We start from the raw sequence: 14,886 nt of genomic DNA on the forward strand, positions 1-14,886 counted from the left end.
TTGAAAAATATTCAAATACTCTTTTAAATCTTAAATAGATGTGGACTTGACATGGTTTAAATTATTAAAGCACGATGCCATTAAGTCGAATAAATGTATCATATTAAGAGATGTGTATGTAATTATATCATAATTTTCCCCTTTTTTTTATTTTTTTCCTCATATATGATATCTTTTGTATAAAGTTTTGTAGATGAAAAATAACAAAATCTTTTGTTATGTAAAGAGGTATAACAACATATTAAAATCGAAAAGATAATATAATGAAACATAAATTAGATGAAAATCACCTTAAATAGGGATATAATAAAAAACATGTAAATGCAAGACAAAACAAGTTTATATGAAATTTAAAATAAAAAAATCAAAGAAAATAAATTAAAAGTGATAATATAAAAATAGTAGAATCTTCAAAACTATAATTACAACAAAAAAATTTATTTTAAATTAACTTGATAATTTAAATTAATGATTTTTTTTTAAAAAAAATTACAAATGTTACAAAGATAAATTTTTTATCCTTTTTAATTATATTTAAATATGATTTTTTTTTTAATTTCTACTGATATTATGTTTATAAAGGTAAAATAGTAAAAATATATATTTTATTTGGTTTACTTGTAATAAACACTTTAAACGTGATTAATTTTAATTTTATTTCCTATGTTTTAATTTTAGTAAGAAATATCTAAATGACATAGTTTGGTAATAAATATTGATAATTTTTCCTCGGCAATTATTATATGTTGTTTATATTATCCGAAGTCATTTGAAACAATGACACTAATGTTATTCATTTATATTAATTTGATTTTACAAAAAAATGTAATACCAAAATATTATGGTTAATTTTCTTTTATATAGGATGTAAACGTAGTAAGAAAAAATATTGTTAAAACTACTTAAATGAAATATGCATTTACAAATTTTGGATGATGAAATTTAAAATTTAAAATTTAAAATTAAAACAATTTTTAAGTGAAGGAATGTGTGGGGGAAAAGTGTTCAATCCTTAAGTGACGAAAAAAAAAAATTCAGAATTAATTGAAATCTTTCATAAAGGGCAGTCTTATACACCCTTGTATAATTAGTACATTTGCCTTATACAGTGAGTGTAACACCCTTGTATAGTCAGTGTAACACCCTTATACAATAGTACAAATTTCATGTACAATTTGTAGGTGACAAAGAAAATAAAGAAATGATTCAAAATCGACTATAATATTTCATAAATGATAACCTTGTACATCCCTGTACACTTAATACGTTTTCTTTATACAGTTAATGTAACACCATTGTACAATGGTGCAATATATCCTTTTTAAGTTGCGTGTCCATTTAGGTATATTAACCTTATTTCTAATGGTTTGGCTGACAAAATCTTGGATGAATTAGGATTAAATTTTTTTCCCCAAACATTATTACTAAGGAAAATATCGGAATTTCAACGTAGAAGTTAAATAAATTACATGATATGGGTATACAATATGTGGATGATAAGGAAAATGAAAAAGTGATTCAAAATTGATTAAAAATTTTCATAGATGGTAGCCTTATACACCCTTATACACTTAGTACTTTTCCCTTGTACAATTAGCATAATACCATTGTACAATGGTGTAATATATATCTTTTAAGTAATGTGTCCATGTAATTGTGTTAACCATATTTCTAATGGTTTAACTAAGAAAATGGTGGATGAATTAGAGTTAATTTTTTTCCCCAAATATCATTACTAGGAAAGTATCGGAATTTTCATGTGGGAGTCAAATAAAGTGCATGAGTATGTAATTTGTGGGTGACAAAGAAAATAAAGGAGTGGTTCAAAATAGGTTGAAATCTTTTATAAATGGTAATTTTATACATTGCTTGCACACTTAATACATTTCCCTTGTACAGTTAGTAAATACCCTTGTACAGTGACACAAATTTCATATCCCCGTAGTGCATGTATGCTTATATGTGTATTAAACATGATTATAGTAGTTTGATTAAAAAAATGATGAAAAAGTTAAATCCAATTTTTTTATGAACATGTTACATTTTTGAGAAAAAAGTATACAATTGATCAATTCCTTTATTTAATTGTGAACATATTATATTTTAAAAATAAAAAAAGAATAATCAATAAATGAAATTTAATTCTTTTTATTATCTTCATATAAAAAAAAAGTATTAAACAAGGTCTTCAATTTTCATTCTTAAAAATAGTTTTTTTAGTTAAATGTATTTTCAAAAAGAGACAATATAAATAATAAAAATTATTTTTACAAATAAAAAAATAAAAACTAGAAAAAATATTTTAAAACCAAACTCAAAGATAATTTATATAATTTTTAATTACTTGTTTTCATTTAAAATGAGTAAATATATTATTTAACCCTTTTATATGAGAAAATTTCAATCTCTATTATACTATGTATTGATATAATCCATTTCTAAATACGAAAACATTTTAATTGGATATTTAAAATTAAAACTCTTCATTTATCATCTTTCTCTCTTTTTCTTTTTTTCTTATTTCAATAAATTTTCAATTAATTCAAATCATTAAAAAAATCCTTAATAAACAAATTTGAAACATTCATATAACTTATTACCAAAAGTCTATGTTAAAAAAAATATTAAAATATGGAAGGAAAAAGATTAAAAAAAAACTTTAAACCTTTTATTTTATAATAGTAAAAAAAGTAAACTTTAAAATTCTTTTTAGTATAAAAAAAAACAAAAATAGTAAATATATTTATTTTAAATAGTGTTTTAATCATTAAATTATTTACTTCTAAAATGTAAAAAATACTTTTTATTCATTTAAATTAATATTTTTTTTGAAAATATTTTCCAAAATAATTTTTGAATCATTAATATAATTTTTGTATATTTATAATTTAAAAATAGAAAATAATGCTGATTTTTTCAATTATTTTTAGAAGAGTTTAAAAAATAATGAAAAAAAAATTAAATAAAGGGGAATTTTATGGAAGGGGCATATAAAGACAAAAATGATGAGGGAAAGTCAAAGGGGTATTTTTGTCTATTCCAACTTTATATCCTTATAATCATTTATGGGTGTTTAAAAGACCTTTTATTAATTATCAAGCCAAGTAGCTGTAAAACACAATTCTCCTTGATTAAAATTCATTATCCTTCCTAAACTCAATAGGAAGTAGTTTTGGGCCGACGTACAGCACAAATGATAGGCCCAGTGTAAATCATTAATTGGCCCGACTGGTCCAGTGCATAGTCATGCTAGTCAGACCAGCTGGCCAGCTTAAATGAATGATTGGGCCTAGGTCCGTTATGCTTCCAGTAGGATAATCGTGGGCCAGACCCGAACGAGTTCGTTTCAGCCTCAACATCAACCTGTTTTCAACCAGAAGAAAAAGGAATAAAATAAAATAAAATAAAATAAATTTTTCTGATCAGGTCTGAAATCCGAACCAGTTGAGAGAGAGGAGAGTGAGGAGTTAAGCAATGGCTGTAATAGCATCTGCACAGACTCTTCATGTTCTGCAGCCTCGCTCCGTTTCTTCTCCACAATCTCGGCGGTTCCCACCCCGATTCCCCAGGGCTCCCCATGTTAAGACTTCACTCTCCTTTAAATCAACCGAGGCTCCTAATATCAGACATAGTCTCCTTGTAAGAGCTTCTTCTACCTCTGATTTCAACCCCGATATCGGTGAAATCTTAGGTGAAGTTAGCGTCTTCACAGCTTCCGGCGAATCCGTGTTGTTTAAGGATCTCTGGGATCAGAAGGAGGTAAAACTTTATGTATTATACAAAAATGCCCCATAATGGGATAGGAGATAGTTCTTGCACACTGGTGCATAGGCGTTATGGGTGGAAAAAGGAAAGAAGGGGCTTATGCCTCTAACTGCAAACAGTTGGAGCAATATTTTATGGACATGAGTTCAAAGAAATATGGAACCACCAGTTAGGCCAGACAATTTCCAATGTTTGAGAGCACTCTGTCTTTATTGCGTTATGTATAATAGTTTATTCAAACTTTTGATTCTAGCTATTAAAATAAAGAAGTTATTGAATTTTGAAATTCAAATATTTTCTAACGATTGATATCTAGATGCGTCAGTGGGGCAAGTCTTGCCGCTGTTCCCTTAGGATGTTGTCTTGGACATAATTACTCAGAAACAAATTCGAATTATTGGTTGGCCCCATAGCTAGAAAAGCTAAAGTTAAAATGTTAAGAGTATGGGCACTATCTTGATGGTACCTGTATGAACAGTTGGGATCTCACTGGCTGGTTTTTTTTTTTTTTTTTCCCACTTTCTGTCTTTGGTATTTCTGGGTATTGTAAAGCATAAAATGTTCTTTGGGAGCTATATTCTGGACAAGTGGAATAATTTTCTTCCATAATTTTATTCAGTTTATTTTTCTCAACATAAGCAATTTTCTCCATTTCCCAGGGAGTCGCTGTTGTTGCACTTCTGAGGCATTTTGGGTGCTTTTGCTGGTAACTGATCTTCGGCACTGGTTGATGGAAAAACTCCTTTTCTTTAAAGTGCTGGATTTTGTTATTATTCCTTACTTTCTGTGCTTTCCTTGGTTTGCATTTTTAAGCTGGGAACTTGCTTCAGCTCTAAAAGAATCAAAAGCAAGATTTGATTCAGCTGGTGTGAAGCTAATTGCAGTTGGTGTTGGTACTCCTAACAAAGCTTGTATTCTTGCTGAGCGGGTATTCTCTATTTCTCTGTCTGTTATATGAACTATTTCATAGAAACTACAGTTTTTTAAACTAATTAAAGAACTTTGTTGCATTTCAGCTCTCTTGGGCTACCATATATGTTTTAATTTATGTGATGCTCATTTTTGTTACCATCTCTTACCGAAAGTCTTCAGTAGAATCAGCACTATTATCATAAAATGTTAGGCTATAGTTTTGAAGTAATATTTTTTCAGTGCTCTGTTGATCTATCCTGTCATAGCACAATCCACCCATCCCACCTTGCCCCTACCATATCTAGAGAGGAAGCCTGCTTTTTGTCCCACTATAAACTTGTTAAGAAACATTACTAGAATCCTCCAAAATAGTGTTATTAACAAAAGTGAGAGATGTGTGAGAGGAGATTTATGGGCATTGTGTAGACAGCTAGGAACAAGGAGTGAGCTACTCTGGCTCGTGGGGCATTGGATGGGTTATTGATAATTTGGGACTCAAGCAAGTATGGCTACTCAGAATTGGTGTTATGTTCCTTCATAGTTACAGCTAAGTTTTAGATTGAGAAGGGCTCTTTTAGCGTACCTCAATGTGAACAACTCCTCTCCAAGAAAGGATTTTTTGGGTGGAGCTAATGAATCTTTTTTATTTTAGCCTTTTTGAAATGGTGGTGGTGGTGGGGAGGGGAGCATGAGTGTGGGGTGCATAGTTTTAAAAAGCACAAGGCACATCTAAGGTGCAAAAGCCTCATAAGGCTTAGGCTTAGGTGCAATGCAAGGTGTGCACTTAAAGAAAGTGAAATGCAACCTAGGATGCATATTGGTTTTATAAAACATGATCCAAAATCTAGTCCAAGCAAAAAAAAGAAAAAGGTTTAAGGTTCCAAACATTTAAAAAAAGAAATCAACAAAAAAAAATTGAAATTATATAAATTTCAAAATGCAGTTAGAAAATTTTAAAATAAAAGTATTAAAAAGGAAAAAATAAAGTAAATGAGGTGCACCTTTCCAACAATGAATTGTAACTAAGGAGTGGTTTAGCCTTGATAACTGCGCCTTTTACAACTATGGTTTGGGGAGGGTCGGATTTAATGTGATTAGAAGAATTTTGTAAGAGGTTGGTGGCTCTAGATTAATTCTTAGCATGAGAAACTTTGATGATTTCATTAGAAAAAATGGCTTTGTCAACCCTCCTCTTAGGGATGCTTATTTTACTTAGTCCAATTTGCAAGAATTCATTGTTGTAAGAGATCAGTGGATTTTTATATTCAAATGAGTGGGAGCAAAGGTTTTCTCAATGTCTCTAATAAGCCTTACCTAGGTTGACCTTTGACCATTGCCCCATTGTTTTAAATACCAATCCTTTTAAGTGAGATACAATTAAGGATGCAACTGTAGGTTAGCCCAACCTAACTTGATATTTGGGCAAAGCTTAGACAATCATGTTTAATACTCAGGTTTGGCTTAAGTTTTTCCACAATGAACTCAGTTTGGGTTGGACTTAGGCCAAGGTTTGGACAACCCAAGCTAATGATGAACCCAAGCTAATGGTGAACCCAAGCTAATATTTGATAATATTTATAATTTACATTATCCCATTTAATAATATACATTTTATTTATTTTCTTTTTAGATTTTTAAAGAAAAAAGTCAAATTATAATTACATTATATATATATATATATTTTTAAAGAGACATATAGATTTAATGTTACTTTTTTGCTATTATCTTAAACTTTGATCTCATTTACCACTTAAAGTTTGGTATAAATATATAGAAAAAATACAACCCAATCAACCCGCCCAACTTGGGTTTAATGTAACCTTTACCTAATCTTAGAAAAATGAGGTTAGGATGGACTTGGATTGAGTATCTTGGGTTAGAAATCAAGTTGGATTGAGCTCGGGTTAATTGTTTCATAATTTGAGTTGGGCTTGGATTAGCCATAAATTAGGTCTAGCACCATTCAAGTTTGAAAATATGTGGTTGTTTCATCCAAATTTAAAGTTTTAGCCTATGGTGGAAAAAGTTTCAAGTTGAAGGGTGAGAAGATCATAAATTCACGAAAAGACTGCAATATCAAATCAAAATTGAAAGAATGGAATAAGATATCTTTTACAAACTTGAAGGAGAGGAAACAAATCTATCTCTAGAGCTTTTAGCTCTTAGGGCTTTTAGGAAAGGGGACTTGGAGGAGGTGCATTGAAGGTTTACTAGTAGGGAGGAGTAGAACTAGAATGTCACACTTGCAGTTTGCAAATGACACCATCTTTTTTTCAAGAGCCAACATGGAAGATTTGCAAAACTTTAAGGCAATCTTGATGGATTTTAGGCACATTTCAAGTCTTAAGATCAGTTTAGACAAGAGCATATTATCCGATATCAATATGAGTCAGCATCAAATTATTGTATTTGCTTCCACATTTGAACGTAAAGTTTTTTAGTGATCCTTAATCTATCCACATCCTTTTGGTGGTGAGGATTTCATTAAGGAATAGAGTCCTCTTAGGGAAGTGGCTTTAGAGGTTTCCTAATCTAAGTATTGCTCTTTGGCATAAGGTAATGTTGAGCATCTGTGAGACACACCCTAATGGTTAAGAGACCAACATTCTAGTCAGGTGGATGCATCGGTATCCTTGGAAAGCCATTGCACAGTTTTTCCAGGATTTCTTAAAACATACTTGTTTTGTGATAGGTAATGAGGCAATAATTTGTTTACAAGAAGACTTGTAGTGGGGAAATCAACCCCTATGCTCCCAATTTTCCAATATTTTTAGGGTTTTGACAGCCTGAAATACTCTTATTTCATCTATCCTTGGTCTCTGTTTTCCTTTTTCTTGGATCATTTAACTTTTGTTATAACCTTACTGATTTGGAGATAGAGGACCTTGAAAGACTTACACCCTCTGCTTTCTCCTCTCTCTCTCTCTCTCTCTCTCTCTCTCATGCACTAGCTTGGGAAGCTCCAAATTAACTTGGTGCATGAAGAGGGCAGATTGTAACAATTCCACAGCCAAACTTTTGGATAGATTGAGACTCTCGGTATCATGGCCAGGTGAAAGTTTGGTTGACTTGTGTCCCCACTAGCCAACAGTGCTTTTTGCCTTAGTAGTGGGACTCTACCTCTTCTTGGATAGTGTTATTCAAGGCATGATCCACAGTGTGACCTGTTGATCCAGTGGGAGCATTGAACCTCCAACCAATCCATGAGTATGGCACTTGTGCACAATAATTCCTGCATGTTGGCTATCGGTCATATCTTGAGTTCATGACATCACTGCTACGAGTAATGGTATTTCTCTGACTGCCAGTTAGTATGGCTTTTGGTGATTAGATCTTGCTTGTAAGCTGGATTCCTTACTCTATTGAATTCCAGAGTGATAAATAGAGATCATTTTTTTTATAGGCCTGACAAATAGATATCGTATTGCTGACCAGAAGTTTAATGATGATCTTCAAAGTGATTGAAGATGGAAAGTAGTGTGGTGCAGAAAGTATTCTTTGTTACTTGTGCTCCAGATGTCCAAATGATCTATTGGGTTCTCAATGCAAGTCAATTTAATGATCGAGTTTCAACCATGCCACAATTGAATTCCATAAGCAGACACGTTTTAAGTGGTGATGAGTTACACTGACATACTTTCATAACAAACTGTCTGTGCTCTGGATTAAAGAAAAATATATGTTCATCTTACATCTGATAGAAGACATCACCAACTCTATATTTCTTTACTCAAACAGAAATATTACAATGTCAGAACTTCTTTTCCCTGAACTCAGCTATAATTGCATCTTCCTAATTGTCTTCTGTTGCAGGAATATAGTAGGCCTTTTCTTAATCTTGAGATCTAATTATTTGGTTGCTGATGTTATATGACCAGTTACCATTTCCAATGGACTGCCTTTATGCGGATCCTGACCGCAAGGTATTATATGTTATTTTAGCTTGTGATCATTTGTTCAATTTCTTCTCTTGATGATTGTAACCTCTGATGGGCACTCCTTTTGTTTCAGGCCTATGATGTCTTGGGCTTATACTATGGTCTTTCCCGTACACTATTCAGCCCAGCCAGTGTAAGTATTCAATCTTCTGGGGAAAGAAACTCTTTGTTTTTTTGGGTGAGATCTTATTTGCATAGCATATAAATTTTTTCCTATATTAAACGTGATACTACAGGCTAAGGTGTTTTCAAGATTTGAGTCACTGCAGAAAGCTCTGAAAAACTATACTCTGGAAGGCACCCCAGACGATAAAAGTGGCGTCTTGCAACAGGTTTGATTTAGCAGTGGAGTCCTCAAAAGAATTTATCTGAACTCATACTTGGATCCTTGAATTTGTTACACAGTCCTTATGTATGTAGTTTTGATTTGTTTTTATTAGGGAGGGATGTTTGTTTTCAAAGGGAAGCAGTTGTTGTATGCATGGAAAGACGAAGGAACAGGTGATCATGCCCCTTTAGATGATATCTTTGATGCCTGTTGCAGAGTTCCAGTAGCATGAAGCTTAACCGCATATCACCCTTTGGGATGTCTGATCCAGTGAAGTGAAATTTTGCCATGATGTTATTCAAAATATTCAATGAGTTTCTGCCTCGTGTAGTCACGCAAATATTCTGCTTTCTGCATAGCTGGTCAAATGTTGTATTATTGAACACAATATGTTTGTAAAATTGCAATTAAATGTATAAGATAGTGATACCTGTACCTAACTTCCAGGCTTCCAGCAATGACAAAGCAAATTGAAGTCTAGAGCTTCAACTCCCTTATCTCCTGTTAGCATTTGAGTCGAAATTCTCTTGTTCTTTTTCAAAAATTATTTGAATCTTCATAAATTACTGTAAATTTAATTAATTAATTATTATTATTATTTACCAAAATCGCCAAAACGGGTTTTTCTCATTTACTTTGGGCCACTCTTCTGTAGTTCCTTGGATTTGGCCGAGGTACGACCCAAAGCCGAGGCCCAAATATTTATTCACTTGGTCGGCTCAACCGGCGCCATTGAGATGTGGACTTCTCAGACCCAGAAGCAACACGTGTACAGGCCCAGTCCGAGAGTTGCTGCTGCTGCGTTTCTTATTTTCTCTCAGTGGTCTGAAATTTGAAGCAACTGCGACTCGGCAAAACCGGTGTGAAGAAGACTGAAACGATGGCTGTGATATCATGTGCGCAAGCCCTACAATTTCTACAACCTCGGAATCTTTCTTTTCCACCATCTAGCCGGCTCCCATCCCAATTCCCCAGGGTTTGCCATGTTAAGACTCGAGTTTCCTTTAAATCAAGGAAAACCACTGATATTACACCCAATCTCCTTGTAAGAGCTTCTTCTTCATCTTCCGATTTCACATCCACCATCGGTGAAATCCTAGGTGAAGTTAGCATCTTCACCGCCTCCGGCGAACCCGTGTTATTCAAGGATCTCTGGGATCAGGAGGAGGTAAGCTTTATTCTTATGCTTGATTTTCACTATTACTAGCACCATCTCTTATCTTTTTTAATTGTTGAACTTTGCAATAGTTATGAAAATCTTTTCAGTTTGTGGTTTTACGGTCAATACTAATGATTATATTGTGCTTGAGTAATAGGATTTCTTTACAAATCTGATTTTAGGTTTATCTTATTGATCATTGTTAGTGCCAACGGGAGCGCTAAGCTTCCATGTGGTATCTGAAACTTTGGAACTCCCACTCACAGCCAAAATAGAAATTAATAGGCTTTTGAGGTTAAATAATCTTGCATTCAACTGAAAATTTTTCATCCATTGAGAGTATATTTGGCAAACCAATTTAATGACTTAATTTAAGTCATTACCGTATCTAGTAAAACTGAAAACTTATATGAATTTTGCCAAATTTGCTTACTTAAATCTTATTATTTAGTGATTACCTTAATTATTGAGGTTGCATGCTAAAATTAACAATTTTTTAAAACTATTAACTCATCACAGTTTTCCTTATTAATCATCAAGTAATGCCTTGATGGGAGAGAAACAAAGGAGAAAAGAGTTGTTGGTTATGATAGAGGGTTGTAAGAAGTTGAGAGTTTCAGGGAATGAAGACACAAAATTATTTTGGATTTGGAAAATGTACTTTTTTTGACTTATTACTTTTAAGTTAATTTTGATTTTAAATAATATTATTAAATTATTGTTCTAAACGTACTTAATATGCTTGATGATTTAATTTCAGTCATTAAATTATATTCACTCATTATGTAGAACAAAAGGGTATGGAAAGAAAGTAGAGGAGCACTGATTAGGTCTCTATTAGAAGGAGATGAGATGGACCCTAAGGAGTGATGAGATGCTTTATTTGTATATTCCCATGTGGTAGTATTCTGATGTAGATGTCTTCTTAGAATGGTGGAGGAGTTCAGTCATATACTGTTTGATCAGTTTTTGTATTTTTTGGGGGATTCTTTATCCTTCTCATATACTTATTATCATATTTAATACATATTTTGTTTATATATATATATATATTAAGATAAATGGTAAGAGATTTTTTACATTACCATTATTATTATTATGAATACTATATGAACAGCTGGGGTCTTCTTGTCATTGTGAAACTCCTCATCCAATTTTCCTCTCTTCCTATCTTTGTAATTGATCGTATTTTAAACCATAAAATGTCTGTTTGGAAATCTATTTTTAGAAACCAGAAGCTCACTTTGATGTCTTCTGCAGGGAATGGCTGTTGTTGCACTTCTAAGGCATTTTGGATGCCCTTGCTGGTAAATAATTTCCACCATCATTTAATGCAAGAACTATTGTTATTTAGAATGCAAGATTTTGTTGCAAGTCTTATGAGTTATGACTATCACTTTTTGTGCTTTCTTTGGCTTGCATTTTGAAGCTGGGATCTTGCTTCTGCTCTAAAAGAATCAAAAGAAAGATTTGATTCAGCTGGTGTGAAACTAATTGCAGTTGGTGTTGGTACTCCTGACAAAGCCCGTATTCTTGCTGAGCGGGTATTCTTTTTACCTCTTTGACTGTTAAATGAACTCTGCCAGAGGAAGTTTATGTTTTTAACTAGTTGAAGTTAAATTTTTATTTCGTGACATCTAATCTGAACTACTTTACATTGTTGTAGTTTATGTTGTGTTCACATTTGTTATTATCCCTTGGTGAATGTTACTACTGAGATTGAATATTTGGTTTAATTTTTGAACTAATATTTCTTTAGAACCATATTTCAGTTCTTTCATTATTTGCTTTCATATTATCATCCTGCAATACCCAACCCTATCCGCTCCCACCTTGCTGCTACCATATCTATGAAGGAGTTTTAATTCTACAACAAGCTTGCTAACACCACATGCATCCTGTGAATTTGTGTTATCAGGAAACAAAAAGTAAAGGCCTTGGCCATGACTGACTTTAGAGACAGAATGACACCTATACTTATCCCCTTGTAAATGTACTGAGGAGATGATATCACAAGCTAGTGTTATGATTGCAGTCAGGAAGCATGTGCTCAGATATGGTCAACTAATTTCACTCCATGTAGTGGTCTCATTTAATTGAGAAATCATCTGCCCAAAAAATCAGCATTATTGAATAATATTTGCCATTTGATTTTATTCAATTTCTTTGAATGGTTGAAGCACATTTAGAAACCTTTTGAAGAGGGAAGAAAGAATGGAAATCATTGTTCAACCTCCCTTCTTTTTTTCTTTTTTGCATCAAATTAAACCTCATTTAATCAACATAACTTTTTGCTGGTAAAAGGTTGGTGTAGGGTTGTCGGAGGTTCCAGTTTCAAGTCTTAGCAAGGAAAAAAAAATCAGCATAATTTTTTTCAAACATGTCTTTGATTGTTTAATAAGTATACCATCTGTCCTGAACATGATGAGCAATAGTTGAGAACTTGCTTCGTAACTAGAGGAATGTTGTTTTCAATTAATATTACCAAAATGTGTTACTATTTGCTGTATGCTTGTAGAATTTCATGGTGAAGGGACACTTAATCTTTTAGGTCAACATTCTAAAGTTTCAAATAGGTTTTCAGTATTTTGTTTCTTTGTTTATTAGACAAATAATGGTTTTTTTAGTGTATTAATATGGCCATGTTTGTTTTTAATAACATAAATTTTCAGTTTCTTGTAATTATTAAAAAAAAAAAGGATCATATCCTTGTGTTGTGGCATCATGAATTCTGTAGGTTGATGTTTTAGACACCTATACACTTGGCACTCAGGCCACATAGTATGCTAGCACTCTCCCCATGAATGATATTTCTGCTTTTTAAAGATTAGGACTGGGATTGTTATCAGTTTTCATATTCTTCATTGGTGTTTTGTACTTGCCACTCCGAGGATCACAATGTTTACACTCCAAATGGCAGATTTGAAGAAAGTTAACATAACACCATGCTTGTTATCTTTGTGATTATTATATTTATTTTGTCTTTTGTCAATTAGATCTGTCATGTATTATGGATTCATTTACTAATCAATTGCTAAGTGACTTGGACACCAAGTTACACAACAAAATTTAATTATGATGTTGAAAGAGTTTGAATACGAAAGGTAGTGTGGTTGGAAGAAATTCTTGATTTTTATTTTTTTCATTCTAGTTAAGACATCCAAGATTTCAAATGACCAATGGGGTTCTGATTGCAAGTTGGATTTGTGAATAAGTTTCACCAATCTTAAACTTGATTGACATCTGTGGCAACTATGGCCTGCTTCAGATGTGTTTCACAAGTCACATGGACAAACACTATTCTGGTGCAACACAAAAAATAGGATGGTCTTACTTCTGACTCAAGACATCTAGACCTCCATGTGATTCCACCAGAAATCTTGAAATGTCTGCTGACATTTTTTTCACCAGATTCAGAGCTATTTTTGCATCTTTCTAATTGTCTCTTTTATGTGGACCACTTCAGCCCTTTTCTGGATCCGCAGTCTGATTTGTTTTTTTCCTTATGCTTTATGGGCAGTTACCATTTCCATTGGATTGCCTTTATGCAGATCCTGATCGCAAGGTGAGATATTTGTGATTTTAACTATGCATATTTTTTAAATTCTTCTGTTAGTGATTTAAAACTCTGTTGGATACCCCTGTTTCAGGCATATGATGTTTTGGGCTTGTACTATGGTTTTGGTCGTACATTCTTCAACCCAGCCAGTGTAATTGTTCTTTTCTTCCTTCTAGAAAGAAGTTATTTATTTATGGATAATCGGACACAACTTATTTGCATGGTGATGGTATGTTCATTTACCATGATATAACAGGCTAAGGTACTCTTGAGATTTGAGGCTCTGCAGAAAGCTGTAAAGAACTATACGATTAAAGCCACTCCTGATGATAAAAGCAGCGTCTTGCAACAGGTTTGATTCGTCCTCTCTAGTACTCAAGGGTTTGTATGAACTCGATATGAGGTCCTTGAATTGTGTTACTTTGAGTACTTATTTGTTTACCTTTGATTTGTTCTTATTAGGGAGGGATGTTTGTTTTTAAAGGAAAGCAATTGGTGTATGCAAGGAAAGACGAAGGAACAGGTGATCATGCTCCTCTAGATGATGTCTTTGACGTCTGCTGCAAAGTCCCAGTAGCATGAAGCCTAACTGCATGTTTATCTTTGTGAAATGAAAATTGGCAACACAGTAGTTTAATTAGATTTTATGAGCCTAGTGTAGTGGTAGTGCAAATACCATATGGAACCCAAGTTCTGCATTATGTGTAGATAGTCAAATGGTGTGTTACTCAGCAAAATATGATTGTAAAATTGTAATTTAATGCATAAAATAGTGCCCTCTATCTAAACTAGCTTTTTCAAAAAGAGAGTTTGTTGTACATAGTCTTTGGCCAAGTTTGCTTGGCTAGGATGCATATGGATAAGGTATCCTATTCTCCTACGTTTATGTTTGTTTAAGATGAAATAAGATATAAGTTATCACATCACTTATCATATTCATCAAATATGAGATGAGTGTTTAAATATATCATCTACCTTTCTTTTACTAACTTTTTCAAAAAGAGTTTGTTCTTCGTAGTCTTGGACCAAGTTTGGTTGGCTAAAGATACATATCAATAACATATCCTATTCTCCTATGTTGATTTAATATGAAATAAGATATAAATTGTCAAATCATTTATCATATCCATCAAATATGAGATAAGTGTTCAAATATATTATTTGCCTTTCTTTTTATATTTTTTTTACATGGGATATGATCCTATGTTGATATCTAAGATACATG

The 14,886-nt window shown here is 32.7% G+C and overlaps 2 protein-coding genes across 2 annotated transcripts; both read left to right on the forward strand.

Annotated features, from left to right (window-relative positions):
• Nucleotides 1-3,424: 3,424 nt before the first annotated feature.
• On the forward strand, nt 3,425-9,440 carry LOC117918637 (prostamide/prostaglandin F synthase-like). The gene is made up of 7 exons (XM_034835427.1): nt 3,425-3,759; nt 4,425-4,471; nt 4,579-4,693; nt 8,556-8,600; nt 8,689-8,748; nt 8,852-8,947; nt 9,056-9,440. The coding sequence occupies exons 1-7, from the start codon at nt 3,475-3,477 to the stop codon at nt 9,173-9,175; spliced, it is 768 nt and encodes a 255-aa protein (XP_034691318.1). The 5' UTR covers nt 3,425-3,474; the 3' UTR covers nt 9,176-9,440.
• A 275-nt stretch (nt 9,441-9,715) lies between these two features.
• Nucleotides 9,716-14,483, forward strand: LOC117918636 (thioredoxin-like protein AAED1, chloroplastic). The gene is made up of 7 exons (XM_034835426.1): nt 9,716-10,111; nt 11,363-11,409; nt 11,532-11,646; nt 13,623-13,667; nt 13,753-13,812; nt 13,918-14,013; nt 14,124-14,483. Exons 1-7 carry the CDS (start codon nt 9,824-9,826, stop codon nt 14,241-14,243), a joined length of 771 nt encoding a protein of 256 aa, XP_034691317.1. The 5' UTR covers nt 9,716-9,823; the 3' UTR covers nt 14,244-14,483.
• Nucleotides 14,484-14,886: the final 403 nt, after the last annotated feature.

The sequence above is a fragment of the Vitis riparia genome, chromosome 7, assembly GCF_004353265.1.
Source record: "Vitis riparia cultivar Riparia Gloire de Montpellier isolate 1030 chromosome 7, EGFV_Vit.rip_1.0, whole genome shotgun sequence".
NCBI classification, from domain to species: domain Eukaryota; kingdom Viridiplantae; phylum Streptophyta; class Magnoliopsida; order Vitales; family Vitaceae; genus Vitis; species Vitis riparia.

Excerpts from the sequence above, each read along its gene's own strand:
- LOC117918637 (XM_034835427.1), top strand. The coding sequence starts at position 3,475 with ATGGCTGTAATAGCATCTGCACAGACTCTTCATGTTCTGCAGCCTCGC. Across the intron at positions 3,760-4,424 it reads ATCTCTGGGATCAGAAGGAG|GGAGTCGCTGTTGTTGCACT; the intron begins GTAAAACTTTAT and ends TCCATTTCCCAG. Across the intron at positions 4,472-4,578 it reads CATTTTGGGTGCTTTTGCTG|CTGGGAACTTGCTTCAGCTC; the intron begins GTAACTGATCTT and ends TGCATTTTTAAG.
- LOC117918636 (XM_034835426.1), top strand. The coding sequence starts at position 9,824 with ATGGCTGTGATATCATGTGCGCAAGCCCTACAATTTCTACAACCTCGG. Across the intron at positions 10,112-11,362 it reads ATCTCTGGGATCAGGAGGAG|GGAATGGCTGTTGTTGCACT; the intron begins GTAAGCTTTATT and ends TGTCTTCTGCAG. Across the intron at positions 11,647-13,622 it reads CCCGTATTCTTGCTGAGCGG|TTACCATTTCCATTGGATTG; the intron begins GTATTCTTTTTA and ends CTTTATGGGCAG.